General features: G+C 41.3%; 1 protein-coding gene across 14 annotated transcripts in view; it reads left to right on the top strand.

Annotated features, from left to right (window-relative positions):
- Positions 1 to 20,834, top strand: part of TENM3 (teneurin transmembrane protein 3) — a 613,263-nt gene that overhangs the window by 501,017 nt on the left and 91,412 nt on the right. For all 14 annotated transcript variants that reach the window (XM_060652873.3, XM_060652872.3, XM_060652870.3 and 11 more), the window contains 2 exons: positions 401 to 601; positions 7,051 to 7,236. In XM_060652873.3, the coding sequence (XP_060508856.1) occupies positions 401 to 601; positions 7,051 to 7,236 (387 nt within the window). The remainder of the gene's footprint in view (positions 1 to 400; positions 602 to 7,050; positions 7,237 to 20,834) is intronic.

The following is a 20,834-nucleotide window of genomic DNA, read 5'->3' as shown; positions in this document are numbered from 1 at the left end:
CCGTTTGAGAGTCCCATACAGCCGTCACTGCTCAATGGTCGTAGATTAGGTCAGCTGATACAATTTCGTTATAGAGAAGCCGATACTTATTACTGTCTGATTAAGCAGAACAGAGAGCAATAGTCTGAAATCTCAGGAGCGTATACGTGTGGAATTCATGAAAATTACAAATCCTTGCAAGAGTCTCAGTTACCTAAATGGCATAATTCTGAATGCTGAGTTGTGTCATTTTTTTTTTGCATTTTCAGAAACACATTCTTGAAAATGGTAGTCAAATATTTGAGTATCCAACATTTTCATGTAAATTAGATTGGGACCTAATTCTTTATTCTGCACGTACTTTGCATGTATGATATCTGCTAGATTTAATTATAAAATTGTTCTCTTTTCTCTACTGTAGCTGACTGTCTAGACCCTGGATGTTCCAATCACGGTGTGTGTATCCATGGGGAATGTCACTGCAATCCAGGATGGGGTGGTAACAATTGTGAAATCCTGAAGACCATGTGTCCAGACCAGTGCTCTGGTCATGGGACGTATCTTCAAGAAAGTGGCTCCTGTACCTGTGACCCTAATTGGACTGGCCCAGACTGCTCAAATGGTAAGGTTAAAAAATGCACCACAGTTGACTGCTTAATATGGTGTAGCTAACTAAAAATTAAGATCTTTTCGTTTTTAAAGCACACTTATTAAATTTTATATAGGTTTTATCGAAGTGATTGTTTCTAGAAAGAAATGGTAAAAGTGATGAAATTTAGTCGCATTAGAAAAAGAAACAGGCTTAGTCAACTTGTCATTAAAATTTCTCCTTTAGTAGCATTGTAAAGAATATTTCGTTTGTGTAAAATACTCCCTCTTCTAACTCTCAAGGCCTGTGTATAGCTTGGGACTTAAACACATTATCTCATCAACAGAGAAGCCTCAATTTAAAAATTATTTGACAACATAAGGCTAAACCTGATCACAATAAAGAGTACGTATAGATAAATATTATGATATGCATAATGGTCCAACGCTGATTTTTAGATTATAATAATATGATTGTAATAGAAATGGCAGGCAGTAATTTTTTTTCCATCAGTCAGGTTGTTACTGAACAGCAGCTGTGTGCGCGGCATGGTGATGGACCCTGTAGGAATAAATAATGAATCCTTCCTGCCTTCTAGAATAGTGGCTTTCAGATTTTTGACCGTGACCTAAATGACCCATAGCCTCAGTCTTACGTTGTGACACATACATATATAGACTGACATAACTGAAACAAAGCTTTACCAAGTGGTACACACTAATGCTTTTCCCTACGTCTTTTCTACTTTTTTGATGCTGGTTGTATCCCATGAATTAATTCCATGACCGTATTAGTCACACCGTACGAAAAGGTACTCTAACCTAGAAGGTTACCGTTTAATTGGGGAGAGGAGACGAACACACATGAAATACTTAGAAACCAGGACGTGCCAGTTTAATGTTGTATTGACTAGTACGTGGAACAATATGCTAAATACAACCAACATTCAGAGGAGTAATCCTGCCTTGATGCACGTGAGGTCCTCAAGGAGATTTTTATGAACATTTCTTGCCTTCTTTTAAAGATGGCAGCTAGCATGGAAATGGGAGGAGGCGCTTTTTGACTAGCGGAATGGTACTAGAAAGTACCTACGAGCGTAGGCTCTGAGATCAGATGCTCGGGTTCATATCCAACCTCTGCTACTTATTAGCTGGGTAATCCTAGGCAGACTACTATATGTTTTAGTTTACCCATCTATAAAGTGAATTTAACCGAGAAATTCTTGGGGCCCCCGGGTGGCTCAGCCGATTGAACATCCAGCTCTTGATTTTGACTCAGGTCATGAGCTCAAAGTTGTGGGATCGAGCCCCGTGTCTGGCTCGGTCATGGGCATGAAGCCTGCTTAAGATTCTCTCTCTCTCTCTCTCTCTCTGCCTCTCTCCTGCTCGCGCTCACTCTCACTCTCTAAAGGAAAAAAAAAGAAAAAAGCAATTCCTCACAGGGATACTTTGGGAATTACTTGAATGACTGTATATAAAGTACTTAGTACAATGCTTAGTCCAGGATAAATTCTAAATCTAGCTACCACCCACCACTGCCACAGCAACTACCATTAACCGAGTTGCACCTCTGAGCGTATCGTTACACACGTGGGAGCGTAAAGAAAGAGTATTTGGAGGCAAACGTCGGGTTGGGCCCGATTTGGAGGGACGCAGCTTGGCAATGACAGTTCAGACAATGGAGAACTCACTGGTCATGACGATGTGTGCCCGCCAGTTTGATGAGAGCAGCCTGTTAGAACTCCCCATCGATTATATGTCAGAGAACACGACTAGTCAGACTTTGACGGCCCAAGGCGAGTTTGCGAGCTCTCCCAGAGTGTGAAGTGCTGAGAGCGTGAATTCGTGGGGGAGATCGCAGAAATGAAAAGGATGAAGCCGAGGGCCGTTTTAAAGGAAAGCTAGACAGCAGTTGCTGAAGAAACAGTGCAGAAGTTGACCAGAAGAGCCGGACGTCGGCAGCCAGGAGGGCCTGGGGCAGTGGACGCGTCTCTGGAGAAGACAGGAAGCTGGGAAGGGGTGAGGGGCGAGGGGCAAGGCAGGATGCAGGCCAGGCGATGAGGAAAGACCGGTGAGACATGGAGGAAGGATGGCTTCTGTTTGGATACTCAAAGTAAGCAAAACTAAATACTACTAAAGGGGGGGGGGGGGTGCAGAATGAGGAGGAGGAGAAGAGGGAGAGGAGGGGAAGTGGGAGGGGAGCAAAAGGACAGGTTTTAGTAATGCTGTTGAGTCTGTGTCGGTTTGGCCTCAGGGAAGGGGTCTGTCTACCCCTCGCCCTGCCCACACGGATTGCCTTCTCTGCAGACCTGTCCTAACAGTGAGCGGTTAAGAGCAGGGAATCTGGGGCTGAACTGCCTGGCTTCGGGTCTTGGGCTGGCCATTCTGTAGGCGTGTGACGTTCATCGGCTCTTCAGCTCCTCTGTTGCCTCCGTTTCTTTACCTGTGACATGGGGACAATAAGAGTACTACCTTACACAATTAAATTACGACCTGATACAACGGTCGTAAGACAGAAATGAGTTAATATGTGGAAAGCGCTTAGAATCTTGCCTTACACATGGCAAGTCCTTACAAGTCTTAACCATTAACACAAGTAGTGGCGGTGGTGGTGACGGTCATAGTCATGGTGGTTTGTCACACTTAATTCTTGATTGGTTGAGAGGAGCTTCCACGTAAAAGTACTGCTTGGAGGGGCACTGGGGGGGGCTCAGTCAGTTAAGCATCTGACTCTGGATTTCAGCTCAGCTCATGAGATCGAGCCCCGCATCGGGCTCTGTGGTCTCTCTCCCTCTCTCTCTCTGCACCTCCCCTGCTCGTTCTCTCCCCCGTGTCTCTCTTGAAATACACAGATAGACTTTTGAAAAAAGTACTGCTGGGGTACAGTTCCCCAAATGTGAAAATTACGAAATGCAAATTATTTCATCTATTATTATAACCTGATGGCATTAACCTAAGAGAAACCCCGCTACGCAGCGAATTAACATGCTTATTTTAAGGGGAAAAAGAAGACTAGTAATTTTTACAGATCACTCTTTCTTGGCACTTTGAGAAACTCGGGTGACATGGCTGCTACCCTGGGAATCCTCAGCAACACGACACATTCGTGCGCCATTCCTCACCTGCTACAAACTGAATCCCGGAAGCCCACGCTAAACAAAGTTGTGTCCAGGCTAAGTCGTAATTCTGATGAAAGAGTTCTGTTGAAGCCTTGACCAGATATCCTGGGTAAAGGGACAAAGGGACGACTTAATGCCTTTTCTTCCTTGTACTGTCTCTCTCTCATTTCCCCCCAACCTTTCTTCTTCCCGCAGCTCCCTTGCCCCTCCTCCCTCATCCGGTCTCTCTCTTCCTTCCTTTTTTTCCTCTACCTCCCTCATCTCTGGGCCATACATTTTTGGAGGCAGACAGAGGTTTATGTTCGTCACTGCTTCGTAGAAATAGGAGTTGATTCAGATAGCCAGGAGAAGCAAAAACTGGTTTGAAAATTCATGACCGTAGACCAAATCACACGTCCAGGACAAATGAGAGCAAAAAACATAACCTGGGGGTGGGATTGTAGAGAACCCTCCGGGCCTCACTAAAGAGTTTTAGGAAATCATCACCACCCAACATTAGGAAGCCTAGGTGCAAGGCATTATTTAAATAACACGTTAACTTGTTCTGTCCTTTGTTCTTAAAAACATATTTTATAACCATAAGAATCAAAATAAGCATTTAATTTTTTCTGTTCAGTGTTTGTTTCCCTTTCTGGCTTCTGTGTTAAAAAATGCATCCCACACTCAGGAAAGTCCAATTAAAGTTTATAGATACAGTTATTTTTATAGTAAAGCTGCTTGGTTCAGGTCTCTTATGCCTCCATCAGTAAAATAAGCATCCGAATACTAGCTAGAAAATAATACTTGTTTGAAAATTGTCATTCTAATTTGTCTCCCACAATTACCCAGGTAGGAAAGGAATGGTGAAACAGCCCTCTTTGTTTCAGATAATGTTATTTAACACGTTAACCTGAATTATTTTATAAAGGAGAGTTTGTAATGGATACTATAGCTCAAAAGATAATTCAGTCTTTGGCCCCTGGCCGGCTGAGTCAGTGGAGCGTGTGACTGTTGATCTCGGGGTCGTGAGTTCGAGCCCCACATTGGGTGTAAAGGTTACTGAAAAAAAGTTTTAAAAATAAAATAAGGTAATTCTGTGATATTGCTATGAATAGCAAAAAAAAAAAAAAAAAAGGTAATAGATGTTAATTTAGAGATGAAATTGGCTGCCAAAAGCACCTGTCATTATTTTACATATTTAGACTGATTTTTTTTTCCGTGTTTATATAATCATTTTGCCAGTTGCAAATCTAATGGTAGCCATGTACAAAATGACTGATTAGACATAGTGGGTGAAGATCTTTGTCCCATCGCATCTTTACACCCCCCAATGAAAAACCAAAAAAACATATTAAACTTTCAATGTATAGAGTTGGATGATGAATACAGTGCTCTTCTTTGGAATAAATTAATTACACTCCAGAAAAAAAAAAAAAGACTTTATTCAACTTTGCTATTAGCTGGAAAAAGACAGAAAACTTAGAAGAATTATCAGTAATTAAACATGCGTCTATTCATCCTGTGAAAATATCCTGGTTCCTGTGCCGGAAATTTATCTGCGTGTTCCACAGTTGCCATCTAAAGTTTACAAACACATCGTAGGTAACTTACACTTGTGGCTGGAAGTTGACCAGCAGCATTATTGGGAATTTCTAACTAACTGAATCCCAAGGCAGAACACTTTACCAGCTACTTCGTTTGTTGTTGTAGAAATGACCTTCGGATCTCTAAATTCAATAAGAGTAGATTCTGCAGCTGCAGAAACATTTGGTTAAGCTGCTCCAAGAGAAGAAATGAATTATTTCCATCAGAAAGTTTATAGGTTTGAAAGCAACCGAGTTTTCCTCTCTCCTCATCAGCAGTTTGTCCATTAATTAGCCCTTCAATTCCACTTCAATTAAATTAACTCTAATTAATAAGTTCATTACAAAGATTGACGCACCTTGCTCAAAGCTAGTGTGCTAAACGCTGATAAACACCTTCGCCCTAATGAAAAATTGATTAGATTGAATAAAAGGGGTACCTCAGAAAGAAACCTCTCTCTTCTGGAGCAGAGTTGACGTTCTGTTCGTCTGAAGTTAATCAAACCATCTTGGATCTCTTAATCAAAAATTTAATTCAAACGAGATGAAAAATGTGGCTTGAAAAAAACATACCCCACTCTCTTCCACTGAACAGTCCTGGCTGTTGTTTATAAGAAATGTTACAACCCTCACAGTGCCTTGATATGCTGTTTAAGATTCTGCAGGACTGAGAGACAGAATTACGGTGTCTGAGAAATGTTATTTGGGCAGTGAGTGGGGGAAATAGGAACATGTGGCCATATAAACAGTTACTGGTTTTTAATTTAAAAATAAGGCTGTAGTCTATTTCCTCTTTGTTTGAAATGATTGCAGGTTTTTATTGTTCAGCATTTTTATCTTTGCAAGAAAACCAAAACCAAACGACGGTCTTACAATCATAGAAAAAAGCGGTAGTCGATTTTATTGTACTTTACATGTGAAAAGTAGAATATAAAATACCCTTCAAAGTTTTCTTTCCGTGTGTGTGTCTAATCAAATAAGCTTTTAAGAAAGGTTTTGAAGAAAAAAATGACTTTAGACACAATTCTTTTTAACGATGGAACCTATTATGGTTTTGAAGTCCTTTGGTAACATTCAGTTATTCTGATATCTGAAAAACCTAGCTTGTGCAGTGACAGAGTCAGTAGCCACATACATTTTTAAACTGGTTTTCTATTATCGTTCGTCTCTGTCAATAGTACCAGTTTACTGGATAGGAAAAACAACAATTTCTTTTACTCAACCAGCATGTGTGTGTGTCAGAAGCAAGCCAATGTGCAAACTACAAGATTCTTTTTAATAAAAGTTTCTGAATATTTTAGAAATCTAAACCATAGAGTTAGAAATAACCCCTTTGCAATTCTTGCTATACGGGTGAAACCCAACTCCTGCTGAGACACTGAAATATTTCATTAATTTTATATTAATTTGATGTATGTGTTTGTCTGTGTGCGTGGCTTCTCCACTGCCAGAAGACCCTGTGGGATACATTACGTGTGTGTATTTTCCTCTCGTTATGAATCACGTGCTCCGTTTTGTTAGTAGCCTCTATGTTTACACATACAATATAGGAAATGATTTATAACAAAATTGTCATGGGTATTTTATGCACGATTACAGCAGCGTATTAAACGAAATGATGAATTGAAAAAGTGCATTTTTACCATTTATAATGCTTACTAGTCGATGCTAAAATGTGCTCAGTATGTAAATCCTTTGTATTTATTTTCAGTGGTTTTGTTTTTAAGACGTAGCCCTGCTTATTCATTCTCCTTCTCCCCGCCGCCCTCCTCCCCTGCTCTCTTTCCTCTTTTTCAATACAGAAATCTGTTCCGTGGACTGCGGCTCGCACGGGGTGTGCATGGGGGGCACCTGTCGCTGTGAAGAGGGCTGGACGGGCGCAGCCTGCAGTCAGAGAGCCTGCCACCCGCGCTGCGCCGAGCACGGCACGTGCAAGGATGGCAAGTGCGAATGCAGCCAGGGCTGGAACGGCGAGCACTGCACCATCGGTAGGCCCCGCCCCCAGCCCCGCCCCGCCTCGCCCCGCCCCCCCGCCAGCCCTGCGCGCGCAGCCGGAGGGAGCGCCCTGGTTCCTGGCTGTTTCCCTACTTGCAAAAGCTGCTTTCCTCTAATTAATTTTCATTCGTCTTTCTTAAAAAAAAAAAAAAAAAAAAAGAATTGCTTCTTCACATCAGGCCTCGTGTTACAACGGCCATTCGGTTCTTTTTAGAACAGCTGTCACAAGCATGAGGTATAAGAATTTGGTGGTTTGTGATGGCTACAAAAGTTGACTCACCTGCGGATGATTTCATTTCTTTTTTATGAACACGCGTCCGTTGAATATTACGTCTCAGCGTTCCATGGTGCCATTGCATAACAGCAATATTTTTTACTTTAAGAAAGATGCCAAACACGGGCAGCCCCACGCATTTTAGCACCTGTCGATAATACTTGAGTCTCTCAAAAAGCGGTTTGACTTTCTATGGCTTTATTTTGCAGCAGCCCAAGAAATAAAGTAGAATGAAATGCACAAGCCTAGCTGTTCTTAAAGTTACATGCTGATACTTTTCAAATATGATGATGTTCGTGAACCTCTGTGGGTTAAATAAAGCAAACAGGTGTTTAAGATCAAAATGTTGGTACATAAATGATAGCTAGGATGGATTCAGAATTATCCAGAACATACATAGTACCGTATTTTCAAGGTATTCGGTGCCTTTGCTTTTTACCATTTGAGTCACTGAACTTAAAACATTTAATTAAAGAAAATATAACAAACGTAAGTAATAAATGCCTGCCTTCCTTCAGTGGAAGTGTACCATATTAGCTCTAAATGACACAGCCTTACAAAAATGGCATAATCTGCATACCTTGAGGTATGGTGTTTTATGTCCATAGGGTGTAATTTGCTAACTGGAGGGAGTCCCAATATCTTGAAAAATTTCTTCTTCCAGTGCAGCTATAAGTATCATGTACTTTATTTTCTTGCTTACAGGAATTGGCTAGCTAGGAAATTTTTCACGGGAACGTTGAAATCACATAATTGTATAAATTGTCACAATTGTATCTTTACAGAACTTCAAGTGAGGTTTTTTTCCAGTCTTAGTGACATTCCTGTCATCTGTTTTAAGGGTGGTGAGCCCCTCGCCCCCACAGGTGATGATCCACAGAAGGGCTCCCAGGACTGGGGGCACTTGTGCTCATGACCATAATAGTTATCTGAGAGGGAAATGACCCGTCGTCATCAGGTGGTTTCTGGAGAAGTCCATGCACAGGCCTCCTGAGTTCTTTCTCTCCCACCAGGAGAGGTCACACGGAGCGTGGACCTCTCTCCAGCACTGAACTACACCAACACGTGTGCAAGGAACACGTGCTTCTGCCGAGGGTAGCGCATTTGAGACTGAGAGGTTTTTAGTAGGGCCGCTCCAAGAGGTAGCCTCTGTCAGCCACAACCACCACAATTCCGGATTCTCAGAAGAAGAGATTCTCCTGGTAGGCACAATCATTGTAGAGAACGTCCAGTTTTCCAGATGCCTGCCAAGGACCCGCCCTGCGGATTCTCCAGATCAGGCCTGTGGTGTTAACGTTTACCTGGGAAACACCCTTAGCGGCTCCCTTGTGGAATGTGAGCTTCCTGCCTACATCCCGGGAAGCATCGAGTCCCCACGGAGGAAAGCTGTGAGTGCACAGAGTGCTTATCTCCACAAATTTGATAACGGCTTTCCCCTCCTCTACTCTTCAAGAGAGGCTTCTGGGGCAATGGCTGCCTATCGTTTGTGTGAACTACATTTGTGAACTATATTAAAGCAGCAGACCGTTGAAACCACAATTTGTGGGTCTTTCTGTGGACATACAGAGAATAATTTGTACCCCTGCGACCAAACAGCGCTGTGCCCAAATCCCAGAATGCCCATCTACCAGAGGCAGGGCAGGGGAAATAGGCCTCTAATCACAGTCCATCAGGTGTTATGACCCCGCCACCCCCATACCCACAAGAAGTGAATTGATTCTAGTTGGGGGGGGAAATGTTATATATTTGACTGAATGTATCCTAGGAAGTACAGCAGACACATGAATATATAGCTTGGAAAACCTAGCAGTATGCTATAAGGTTTTGCATAGGCAAATTTAACTTGCTAACCAACAGTTACTAAATGAGTCATTCTCTCGGTGTCCTCACTGACGTCGGTCATCTAGTACACGGTGAGTTTCCCACAGATGAGCGGTCCTTGAGCAGTTTTTCAGTTATATGGGAACACGCGAGGTTGCTGTTAGTCGCAGCTCTTTTTATTATAACGTAGCATATCTTGTTAGGGTTGTTAACAGTTCCGTTTTCTGTTGTTTTATTTCATTTTGTTTCCTTTGTAGTCCACATGAGTAACAATGTGGCAGTAAAGGACCTACCTCATTTAAAAATGAATCTTCAAAGTGAACCTTTTAAAAGACGCAGGGAACCTCAGATCACTGTTTTGTTCTTCTATGCTATTAGAGCTACTTATTCCAGATTCTGCCATGCAAAGATCCAATTACTTTTTTTCCGACTACTTAACTACCTGTGCGTATGTCCACAGTGGAGCCTAAGGGGCCGTTTAAAAAGAGGCCTTTGTGAGCCACTGATTTAAACAACCCAGGAAACTACAGTACGTTTTCTCATTTGGGATATGTGACTATGCTGTGCATTTCCCTCTCATTTTCAACACTTACACATCTGGCTAAAAGAAGCTGCCACTTTATGAAAGAATACCCATAAATCAGCAAGATTTTTTTTTCTTTCTCCATATTATGTGCCATCTCATTGAATACAAACAGGGAGGTTGATTGAAAGAGAGACGGAGGAGAAATTAAACAGTTAGAAGCAAACAAAAGTTCCCAATAGAAAGCAAAGGATATTCTTCATTAGTCATCTTACTGTCTTCATAAACTGTTCATGCTTTCATAAAACCATAGGCATTTTGATAGTAAAATAGGTTATGAATTTAGAGTGTTCACTGAACACCCTATCTACTGACAAGATTCCATCTTGCTATTTTTATTAGTGTGTTCATATTTCCCTCTCGTTGTGAATCATGAGTTCGGCAAGTTGGGCGTATTAATCCTCGGGTTCACTGTCCCAAGTCCTTCTCCTTTCTGGGGTTAGACTTTGAAAAGTGATGCCTGCAGATGGAAAATGAAACAAAGGGAAATCTACTTCTAGCGATATTATGATTTAAAATAAATATTTTTTCCCTTCCTCCCCATAAAAGCATTTATGACTGTTGGGCCCTTTCATAAATAAAGGGGAGTTGGTTATATGAGAGAGCCACATCAAATGTTACTAGCAAATATTACTAGCATACTTTAATAGTAATAGCACCATCATCCTTTGTATGTGACCATTCCACAGGAAGGTCGAGTGATTATCCCACTCACGTTCCTACTGTTGTTTCTAACAAGATAGAAAAGATGTAAGAATATTTAGAGGGCCCAGAAGCAAGATAAAATATACCAAATATAATTAAGTGGTTTATAAATAAAAGTTGACATAATTGGAATACTGCATGGCTGTCTCCATATAAACGAGCCAGAACAGTTCTGTATCGATCAAGGTCAAGCCTGTGACCTGGGAGATACTTGTCTTGGCCTTAATTCAGTAAGTTCACTGTTGATGTATTTAACTGAAACCGGAATCTATAACCGCACAAAGGCAACTCCTTTGCTTTGACTCTCCCTATCCTTGCGTGGAAACACTGGAAAACTACTCTTCTGGCCTGGTGGCTGGAGTTAGTGGACCATAGAAAGAATGCAAACGCCACGCCAGCCTCTGCTGAACAGATGGTGATACGCAGAATCCACATAACTTGTAAGCGCAATGCAGCTGAAGATTCTGGGCAATGCTACGTCCTAAGTTTGCACATCTTGAGTCTTTCTAACCTGTAGCTTCCCCCAAGAGCTATTCTTTGTAGCGGTTGCGGAGAAAAAAAACCGTCCCCATAGCCTTCCCCTTGTAGCTGAGAGCACTGGAGGTTATAGATGAGATTGTGACCTGCAGGGGCGAGGGGAGCAGGGCTGGGGACTGAATAACCCATTTGATTGCTGTCTACAATGAAGTGTTGTTAGGAAGGTAGGGAAGGCCCAGATCTGTCTGTAGATGGGTGAATTATCTCCTGGAGATTGATTGGTATTTCCCATTGGTGTGTCCCATTTCCATACAGACAGAAATGGAGAAAACGGGCTCAAATTGTTAAGATGTTGTTTAGCTACAATGAGGAACCTCCTGTTGGAAGACGTATTTAAATCCTGACACAAGATCCCAAAGAAAGGTTTTAATCTCGGTTCCTGGAAGCTTTGGGAATACCGTAATCATTTAGGCGTGAAACACTGGGGGTCTTGTTTGGTTCTTTTTGTTAATTTGAGGAATGTTTTTAAGAGGGGAATTTCTGGTAACTTTTTTCCATTCGCCAAGTCTCTTGAGTAGTGTCCCTATCTGAAGGACCCCTTGAGGTCTCTTGTGGTTCTAGAATTTCTTGATTTCTGCTTTATTTAGAAAATTACGAGATTTAAACAAGGGATTCCCCTTTTGTTCTGTTTCACTTAGCTTTTCGTTTTCCCTAAGGCATTTACATGTCTTTGTTACCTTTCATTTGTTCATTTATTTCTTTATCCATTAAGCAATTACTGATCATCTCATCTGTGATACTCTAATATTTTTTATGCAAGTTAGTGGTAACAGATGAAAAAAACAAAGCGTGGGCTCTGGAAGGAAAAAGAATACGTGTTGTCAAATCTGCTCTGTGATTGATCCACTATAACTTGTATAATGAAGCTATTGGTTACTGTAGGGCAGCGACCAGAGGGGAGAATACATGTGGATCCCCTGGGGTCCCGTCCCGGTCCCTGCTGCTTGCAATTTGGTTTCAGCCCTTTTATCAGTAGGAAAGGACTTGTTCCCTGCTTGTATCTGACTGACTGCCTACTCTATCATTGTGACCTTAGGCAAGTCATTTTTCGTTTTGTTTTTTTTTTCTCTCAACGTTTATTTATTTTTGAGACAACACAAGCAGGGGAGTGGCAGAGAGAGGGGGACAGAGGCAAATAGTGTTTGAGGCAAATACATTAGAGTTCTTATTCTGTGGTTAAGTATAAATGAGACGACTGCAATCCAGACAGTGTTTGGGATGTTGACTTCCAAAAATAAAGACACAAAACAAAATTGCTGTCCAACGTGAAATTTTCATTTCACTGTTACAAAATGTAACCTAGTCTCAAAATGGATATGGCTTAACAAGAAGTTAGTATGTTTGAGTTGAGGGTTTTGAGAGGTGTTGCTTTGAGAAAGAAAGGAAGGGAGGGAGGGAAGGAGGGAGGGAGAAAGAGAAGGAGAAGAAGAGGAAAGGAGAAGAAAGGGAAGGGAAGGGAGCGAGGGAAAGAGAAAGGTGGAGTCTATTTGGTATTTGTCTTCTCCCGATATCTCCAACACAGGGTTGTTTATTGAGCTACATTGATTTTCATGTACTTTCAGGCAATTCAAATGGAAATTTGGCCCAGGGGAAATCCTAATTCCTTTAAGCTACAAAAGACCAGCTATTTGTTTTTATTCTAATTCTTTAGTACATTGGGAAACAGGATCATTAATGATCACAAAGACATGCTTTGTTTGCTCAGACAAAACTTAGACTTACAGTACTCGGCATCCCTCTATTAAATACTATGGTTGCTCTGGGCTTTGGGATGCTGAAGATCAGAAATTGAAAATGAAATACACACAACCGGGGAGTTCTCTACTAAACAATATGGGGGTAAAAGAGAGAAAGATGAAAACTGTACCATTGTGGACAAAGCTTAGCCTCGTTGTTCTCGTTCTTATCTCTGGAGAACGCTGAAAGAATAGTATTTACGTTGTTACCTTTAAAAATAAGTGACGATCTGGGGGCGCCTGGGTGGCTCAGTCGGTTAAGCGTCCGACTTCAGCTCAGGTCACGATCTCGTGGTCCGTGAGTTCGAGCCCCACGTCGGGCTCTGGGCTGATGGCTCGGAGCCTGGAGCCTGCTTCCGATTCTGTGTCTCCCTCTCTCTCTGACCCTCCCCCGTTCATGCTCTGTCTCTCTCTGTCTCAAAAATAAATAAACGTTAAAAAAAATTTTTTTTAAAAATAGGTGACGATTTGGTTTCACAAGTGACCACTCGGATACACTCTGATACTTCCCTTAGATTACAAAATCGATATTCTTTGTAACTTTTGCAATGTTCCCAAGTTGGAAATCATATTGACCATAATACAGAATGTGGAAATTCTACAAGTATCTTTCTGCATTTGTACTGAAACTTCGTAAGTCCCCCCTTAAATGAATACAGGGTACCATGTTGCACCTGCCAATGAGCGCTCTGGGAGACATCTGGCTTCCCGTCTGTCAGAGTGATGGAGTAGCTACAAAAGGGGTCTCCACTGCCTCCCACCTGAGTCCCTGGCGGGGCCAGCGACATACTTGTCATGAATCTGGTAAAGCTGAAGCCTCAGAGAGAACTGGAACACCTCGCTGGTGCGGGCCTTTCTTGCGAGAGGACCGCGGGGTTATATGGTCACATGTTCATCGGAAACTTGCAAATCAGTTAGGGCCTTCATCTATTTCCTTTTCGACTTGCTTTCCATCACACTTTTCCTTGAGTAGGATGACACTGGAATGACTATGGGCACTTTGAGGATTCAGCTAAGGAGGCTCTGAGCTGGGGATACATTTAGTTTAGATTTAATTGGATATATTTATGAGGTGTGAAATCATTGCTGTCTGTGGTTGTTATTGCTAGCCATCCAGGAATATTCCTACCACCCGCTGCCTCACCTACTGACATGAAAGCACAGGGTCAGAGATTATATGAAGCTATGAATTAGTCCTGTGGAGCCCTGCACCAGAAGTAGATCGTGGAGGAGAAATAAGGTTCGAAACGTATGGAAACGGAAGTTAGTCTGTGGAAAATTCCTCTCGTCATCAGATATGTTGTAAAAGTGCCTAATCAAAAATGCCTAATTTCTCCTGTCAGAGATACACTTGGTACTGGGATGTCTGTAATTACAAACTTGCCACAATTTTCTCGTTTGACGAATATATCTTTTGAGCAATTGATCAGAATTCTGGCGTTTCTTAGGGTGCAAACATGTCAGCAGTGTTGCGAAATTGAGTTCATCAGGGTGTGAAGTCATACGTGCCGTGCATCGCAGGGTATCCGTGAATCTTATGAACATTCGAGAAAAAAATTTCATGTTTATGTGACATGAAACACTGATATTGACAAAGATAATATAAAAGTCATAATATTCTGTGAGGATATCACAACCAAGTGGTTAATGAATGTCATCAATTCAAGGAGTGTTTAAGATTTGTTTATTATACAATAAAGTCTTCCTTTCTAGCAATAATGCCAAAAATTTATATGACATTAATAATAATTAAATTGAAACTTTTCTAAACTATCAGTAATGAAAACTATATTAAACAGTCGCAGTGAATAACGACTGAATTATCTTTCTGTTCAGTCTACAGAAAGTATTACAAAATCGTTGTCTTATAAAGAAGCATTGAAAGAGTGAACAAAACTCAAAAATACAGAAGGAGAAATGTTTATTAGAGACATGACAGGCACTTAATAAAAAATGTTACATGCTTTTCTGATATTTGTGGTGTTTTCAGCTCAAAAATAATTTCCTTTGATTTCTTATTCTAAATACTCATTTTATACCTAATTTTCATATTCATAATTTGGTATTCTTTTCTTTTTTTTAAAATCCATTCATGTATTTATTTTGAGAGGGAGAGCAAGAGAGAGAGAGAGAGCGAGCATGCCAGGGAGTGCAGAGAGGGGGAGGTAGAGAGAGACAGAGAGAGAGAGAGACAGAGGGAACCCTAAGCAGGTTCCTCACTTTTAGCTCAGAGCCCAACTCGAGGCTAAATCTCACAAACCATGAGATCATGACCTGAGCTGAAATTAAGAGTTGGATGCTTAACCAGCTGAGCCACCCAGGTGCCCTTGGTACTCTTTTTCTTAATGAGAACCTCCCAAGATGTATAATTTCAGACCCCATAAAACCTGCATCTACCTCTGTTCCCAGCTCTATGACTTGATAACTGTGTGATCTCGGGGAAGTCACTTAAGCTCCCTGTGCTACATTTTCCTCATCTGTAAAGTGGGAATGAAAATAGAGAGTCTCAGAGAGTCTTTGAGAGCATTGAATGACTTCACACATGGAGAAGAGCACTTAGGACACTTCCTGGCCCAAAATAAACACCATGTAGATGTTACTTATTGTTACTGTGGTTGCTGCTAGAGTTTGGGGACTGAGATTCATGAAGTTGACAGTGACCGATTCTTCCCTACTGAGTCTTGTCTTCACGCAGAGGAATTAGCCAACAGAAAAACAAGAGTCCGTGCTGGTTACGAGAACTGCTAGTCCCCTCCGCTTGCAGACACACTGAGTGGGGACAGAGATGCCTCGTGATCTGTCAAACGTGGTGGAGGGTGGGGCAGCAGGGGTCAGTACACATGGAGTTGAATGGAAGGAAATTCTAAGCCGACTTGGTTGACGGTAAAAATCCAGAGAAGCCAGAAAGCCTCCTGTGCGGTGCGCAGAAAAGAGATCCTTCTTAAGATCCTCTCTGTTCTGCTGTCCCGGTGACTCTAAGTAATTTGATGTGACAAAAAGGATAGCGATTCCTAAGAGAACCTTGAAAGCCCCTTAGAGCTCATTGAGTATCACCCATGTTCTGAGAACCAGGCTGACTTTTAGATGTCTGTTTTTTTCCTTTGAGATAACATTAGTACCCATTTGGGGCTTCCTAATATATATATTTTTTCATTTTAGTCTTATTTATTTAGATGTAGTACTTTATCCTGTAATCCCCTCAGAATGGGTTGGGTTGGGTTTTTTTTAATGTTTTTTTTTTTAATGTTTGAGAGTGAGAGAGAGAGAGAGGGAGCCAGGGTGGGAGACACAGAATCCGAAGCAGGCTCCATGTTCTGAACTGTCAGCACAGAGCCCCACACGGGGGCCCGAACTCCCGAACCATGTGATCATGACCTGAGCCAAAGTCAGACGCTTACTCAACTGAGCCACCGAGGCGCAGCAGTTTTATTTATTTTTTAAGTAATCTCTACACTCACCGTGGGGCTCGAACTCACAACCCCGAGATCAGGAATCACATGCTCCACAGATTGAGCCAGCCAGGTGCCCCTGCATATTTTTTTTTTTTTTAATGAGGCGTTTTAGTCTCCTCTTTCGTAAAGACACAACACTAGTCCCTTGACCTTTCTGAATGGTGGAGGCCCTTGTCAGTGCTCCCTCTACTGGTTTCAGTCTTTTTTAAAACTGTCACAAAGATAAATGCCGATGTTACTAGTGAATTGAACAATGTTCCGTTTTCCTGCATTTCGATGAAGAAGTGCTTGGATAAGGGGTGGCGTATTGGATGGCTAGTTTGATGTTTTAATTCGTCCGGCCTTCAGGTGGTTTTTCTCTTCAGCGCGTTAAGTTGTTCTTTTGTATCAGTTTGTTTTCCTTCCCAGGTACCAATTTCAGCACGAAAGTACATGAAGTCAGGGGCTCAGTGTAGTCAGAGTCAACCAGCAATGGCGGTCCTGGGCTTCTTCCACGGAGAGCTCGGTAGCCTGTATATATATAAGCTTTATATCCTGTAAAGCTTGAGGGTTGTTAAAGTTTGACTCCGCTGACGTTTGGTGAAGGGCCTTCCGACTTTAACTTTTTGTTAGCAGCCCATCCTCCCTTGTTTTGTTAACCTGCCTGCACAAGTCAAGTAATGTCTCAAGAGCCCCGGTAGAGTGACATCCCCCCGGGGGCGCCTGGGTGGCTCATTTGGTTAAGCGTCCCACTTCGGCTCAGGTCATGATCTTGTGGTTCATGAGTTCAAGCCCTGCATTGGGCTCTGAGCTGACAGCTCAGAGCCTGAGGCCTGTTTCAGATTCTGTGTCTCCCTCTCTCTGACCCTCCCCCGTTCATTCTCTCTCTCTCTCTCTCTCTCTCTCTCTCTCTCCTTCTCACAAATAAACATTTAAAAAACAACTTTAGAATTACACCCTCCGTCTGACAAATCCTCAAGAAAATTTGTATTTGAATCTTCACAGAACTCTTGCACTGTGACCGTCTTTGCTGTGTGTCAGGGAAATCATAGTCCCAAGGGCCATCTTGATATAAATGTTCTCTCATCATGTTGATGATTTGTTTCTCAAGACATCAATTTCTTTGCCCCTAAGAATGGGAGTAACTATAGACATAAACATATAGACATAAGCAACTTTTACTATTGACGTCAGGCACTTGAGTGTCCCTTTTGCTCTGTCCCATCTTCCATGCTATAATTTATCCTCACTAAATAGAGGTAATGGCCTAAAGCCGAGTCAGAGTTTTTCTTCACAGGGTAGCAATGTCCCCAAGAGGTAAACTTCAGTGACAGTTATATTGTTTTGGGAAATGTTAAATGTGTTCTATACTTTAGAAAAGGGACTGTTTTTTTTTAGAGTTTCTAAAACCCAGTTCTGAATGCAGTATCTGTTTTGTGGGTGAATGTATTTGGACGTAACATGTGTCTTTCCATGTGGATGATTTACACATGGCCTACAAGCAAAGGAATTTTGAGTTCTTTAGAAGAAATATGCTTCACGTACTTCAGGGTCATAGAATAATGAGTTCTATACTGTGATTGGTATTTGTGTACAGATTCTCCCTCCCATCTGCCTCCTGTGGTGTTCCATGGGTCTCAATAGCTGCTATAAATTGATCGTACTCCTACTCAGCTTACTATAAGTGCCACCGGCTATAAAGGCTGTATGTTCAGAGAAAAAAATGGAGGAATAAATCCACTGTCATTTTTCTCAAATCAGAGCAGTCTATAAGAAAATGCTGATTATTTATGTTGTTTTATGATGGCTTAGATATCATTGAAATATGCCTGATTTCTTTAGAATTGATCAACCTGATTCCTTTTTTTTTTTTTTTTTTTTTTTTTTTTTACTATCTTGTGTTTATTTCCCACCATGAACTTAGTGGTTTTCTAGCTAGTTTTTCTTTTTAGTCTCCCAAAATGATTTACTGTGCAGGTGCTTAGGGGAATAGTTTATAAATCATAATTATTATATTACAGAAAATTTTGAATCTGTTACCTTGAATTAAAATATTAGGGGCGCCTGGGGGGCTTAGTCAGTTAAGCATCCGACTTGGGCTCAGGTCATGATCTCATGACTTGTGAGTTCAAGCCCCGCGCCGGGCTCTGTGCTAACAGCTCAGAGCCTGGAGCCTGCTTCAGATTCTGTGTCTCCCTTTCTCTCTGCCCCTCCCCTGCGCGCTCTCTCTCTCTCTCTCTGTCTCTCTCTCGCTCACAAAAAAATAAATAAATAAATAAATAAACATTAAAAAAAATGTTAGATGCCATAACAGATTTTTTAAGTATGAATCTATCCATACCCAGGAGTTCCCTTTTGCTTTTTAAACCTCATTTCTCATCTGAAGTCCATTTAAATTGTCTTTTAAAAGTTTATGGAGAGACATGGTGTCTGAATACACACCAGTTATATGTCAAATTTATATTGTTTTATTAACAGCCTGCCATTGTGTTTCTTTACTGGTATACTGCGGTATTTTTTTCCACTTGGAACACTTCATTGATTTGCATCTCTTAAAAAGCATCCAAGACCTTAATTTCCACCAAAATCTAGTATACAGGAGGTTTTAAAGTTCAGTTGACTGGGTATACAACTTAACTACAAATAAAGATGAAAAACACTCCTTTCAACTCTTGCCAAGTTCATCAGAAGGCTTCTATGAGAGGTTTAGGTTCAAGGTATTTGGGCGTGACAACATTACGTTGTCAGCTGTTTAACAACGCTAGCAAGGAGGAGACAGACCGTAAGTAGCGTCAGATTATTCCATTTTCCCTAATATGTCCATTCTCCCTAAAACTCGAGCCAGGTAACTGTGGAGAGTTAATGTGGATTTTAAGTAATTTTCATTGTATGTAGAGATCCTTATTACCCCAGTGGAGTAAGTAAAAAGTCAGAACTTTGCACTCGGTTTAATGTAAGGGTGGACGAATGAGGCGCACAATTTTAAGGGATAGGATTCCTTCCCGCGATGGCACATTGGTATCCTTACAATGGCAGATTTTATCTCTGTCATTTCTCGAATGTGACAAGTTGAGAAGAGCCTTTATTCATCTTAGCTCAGTTCCTTTTCCACCTACCAGTTTTTAAAATACAAGCTTCTTAATGGTGTTCGTCCATACAGAAGCCATGACTCTTCTGTCTTTTCATATTTAACATATTATCTTCACAGATTATGGTGTGACTAGAGCCAGTTTGGGTTTTTTTTTTTCGTTCACTCTTCTTCATGATGGGTTGGTTCACTGACCCTCTCCTTTTTGAGTGCCTCTTTAGTGAAGCTGGAAAACAGCTGTCTGAAATATGCTATTATTTCTGGGGTTTAGCCGCCATGTGCCTTGGATAAATTAAGGAGCAGTCAAAGGAAGTCCATAAATATGAATACTTTGCCAGCTGCTTTTCCATTAAACTCTGTTGGTTGAATGAAATTAGCAAATAATTATGTTGGTGGGGAATCTACTATATCCAAATGCAATATAATGTCTTCCTTTAACAACAGAGCTTAATTTTTTCCTGTACACCAAATTAGTTTTTAGGGTAATCTACATTGCAAATTGGCCGATTTGCATTAGAACTATGCCTACTTGTTCTGATTTGTCAACACCTCTTTTTTTAAAAAGTCTTTAACATCGAGCATGGGTGGGTAAGACCATCTGCTTACAGAGCTTGCCTGCAGCTCTGTCACTTAACACATGAGACAGGTTACAGCTGTTTAATTGTTATGATGCTGAATGATTATCATTCTATTCAAAATTAATATTTATATATGTGTGCATAGAAAGCATGTGGTTAAACATAAGTGATCTAATTGTGAATTAATGGCGTTAGGTATTCATTAATTAGTCCCCCCCATGAACAGTGAAGGGTAAAATAATGCTTTTCACATGCACTCCAACTCTTGGCTTTTAAGACGAGTCCCCAGGAGTGATTATTATGCATGTGAGTAATCCACTCCAAATACACTGGTGTAAGCAAGGAAAAAAAAAAAAATCACCATATAGCCGCCATTAAAAACAAAGGGAAAACTATCTATATGTTTATTACCCATACGCTAACTCTTTCCTGCCCCTAAAAGCATTATCCTCTGAACTGTGACCAGTGTAAATACAAGCCACGTAGTAAGAGCCTAGACGTACGTCAGTTATGACTGTATATACCAGCATATCACCCTCAATGACTACCACTAGCCCATGGGGAAGCTTGCTCAGCCCGCAGTGGACTTCCCCGGCGTAAGGAATGGTGACGCACAGACACATCATTTTGCTCCAGAAGTTAGCAACACATATTCCATCCTGTCTGCTCAGTCCATTTCATAATGGAAAACAAAATGAAAAGTTTTCAGGAAAATTGCGGTATGATGACGGAGGTATGCGTGTAAAAGAGGATATTTAAATGCCTTCGTTTCCAGGTAGTTACCGTCAAAGTGACTTGTGTTTGTATTTATACAGATATTGGTACGCCTTTAGAAACT

This window comes from Panthera onca, chromosome B1 (assembly GCF_046562875.1).
Source record: "Panthera onca isolate mPanOnc1 chromosome B1, mPanOnc1 haplotype 2, whole genome shotgun sequence".
In the NCBI taxonomy this organism is placed as follows: domain Eukaryota; kingdom Metazoa; phylum Chordata; class Mammalia; order Carnivora; family Felidae; genus Panthera; species Panthera onca.
This window is presented reverse-complemented; position numbering and strand designations above follow the sequence as displayed.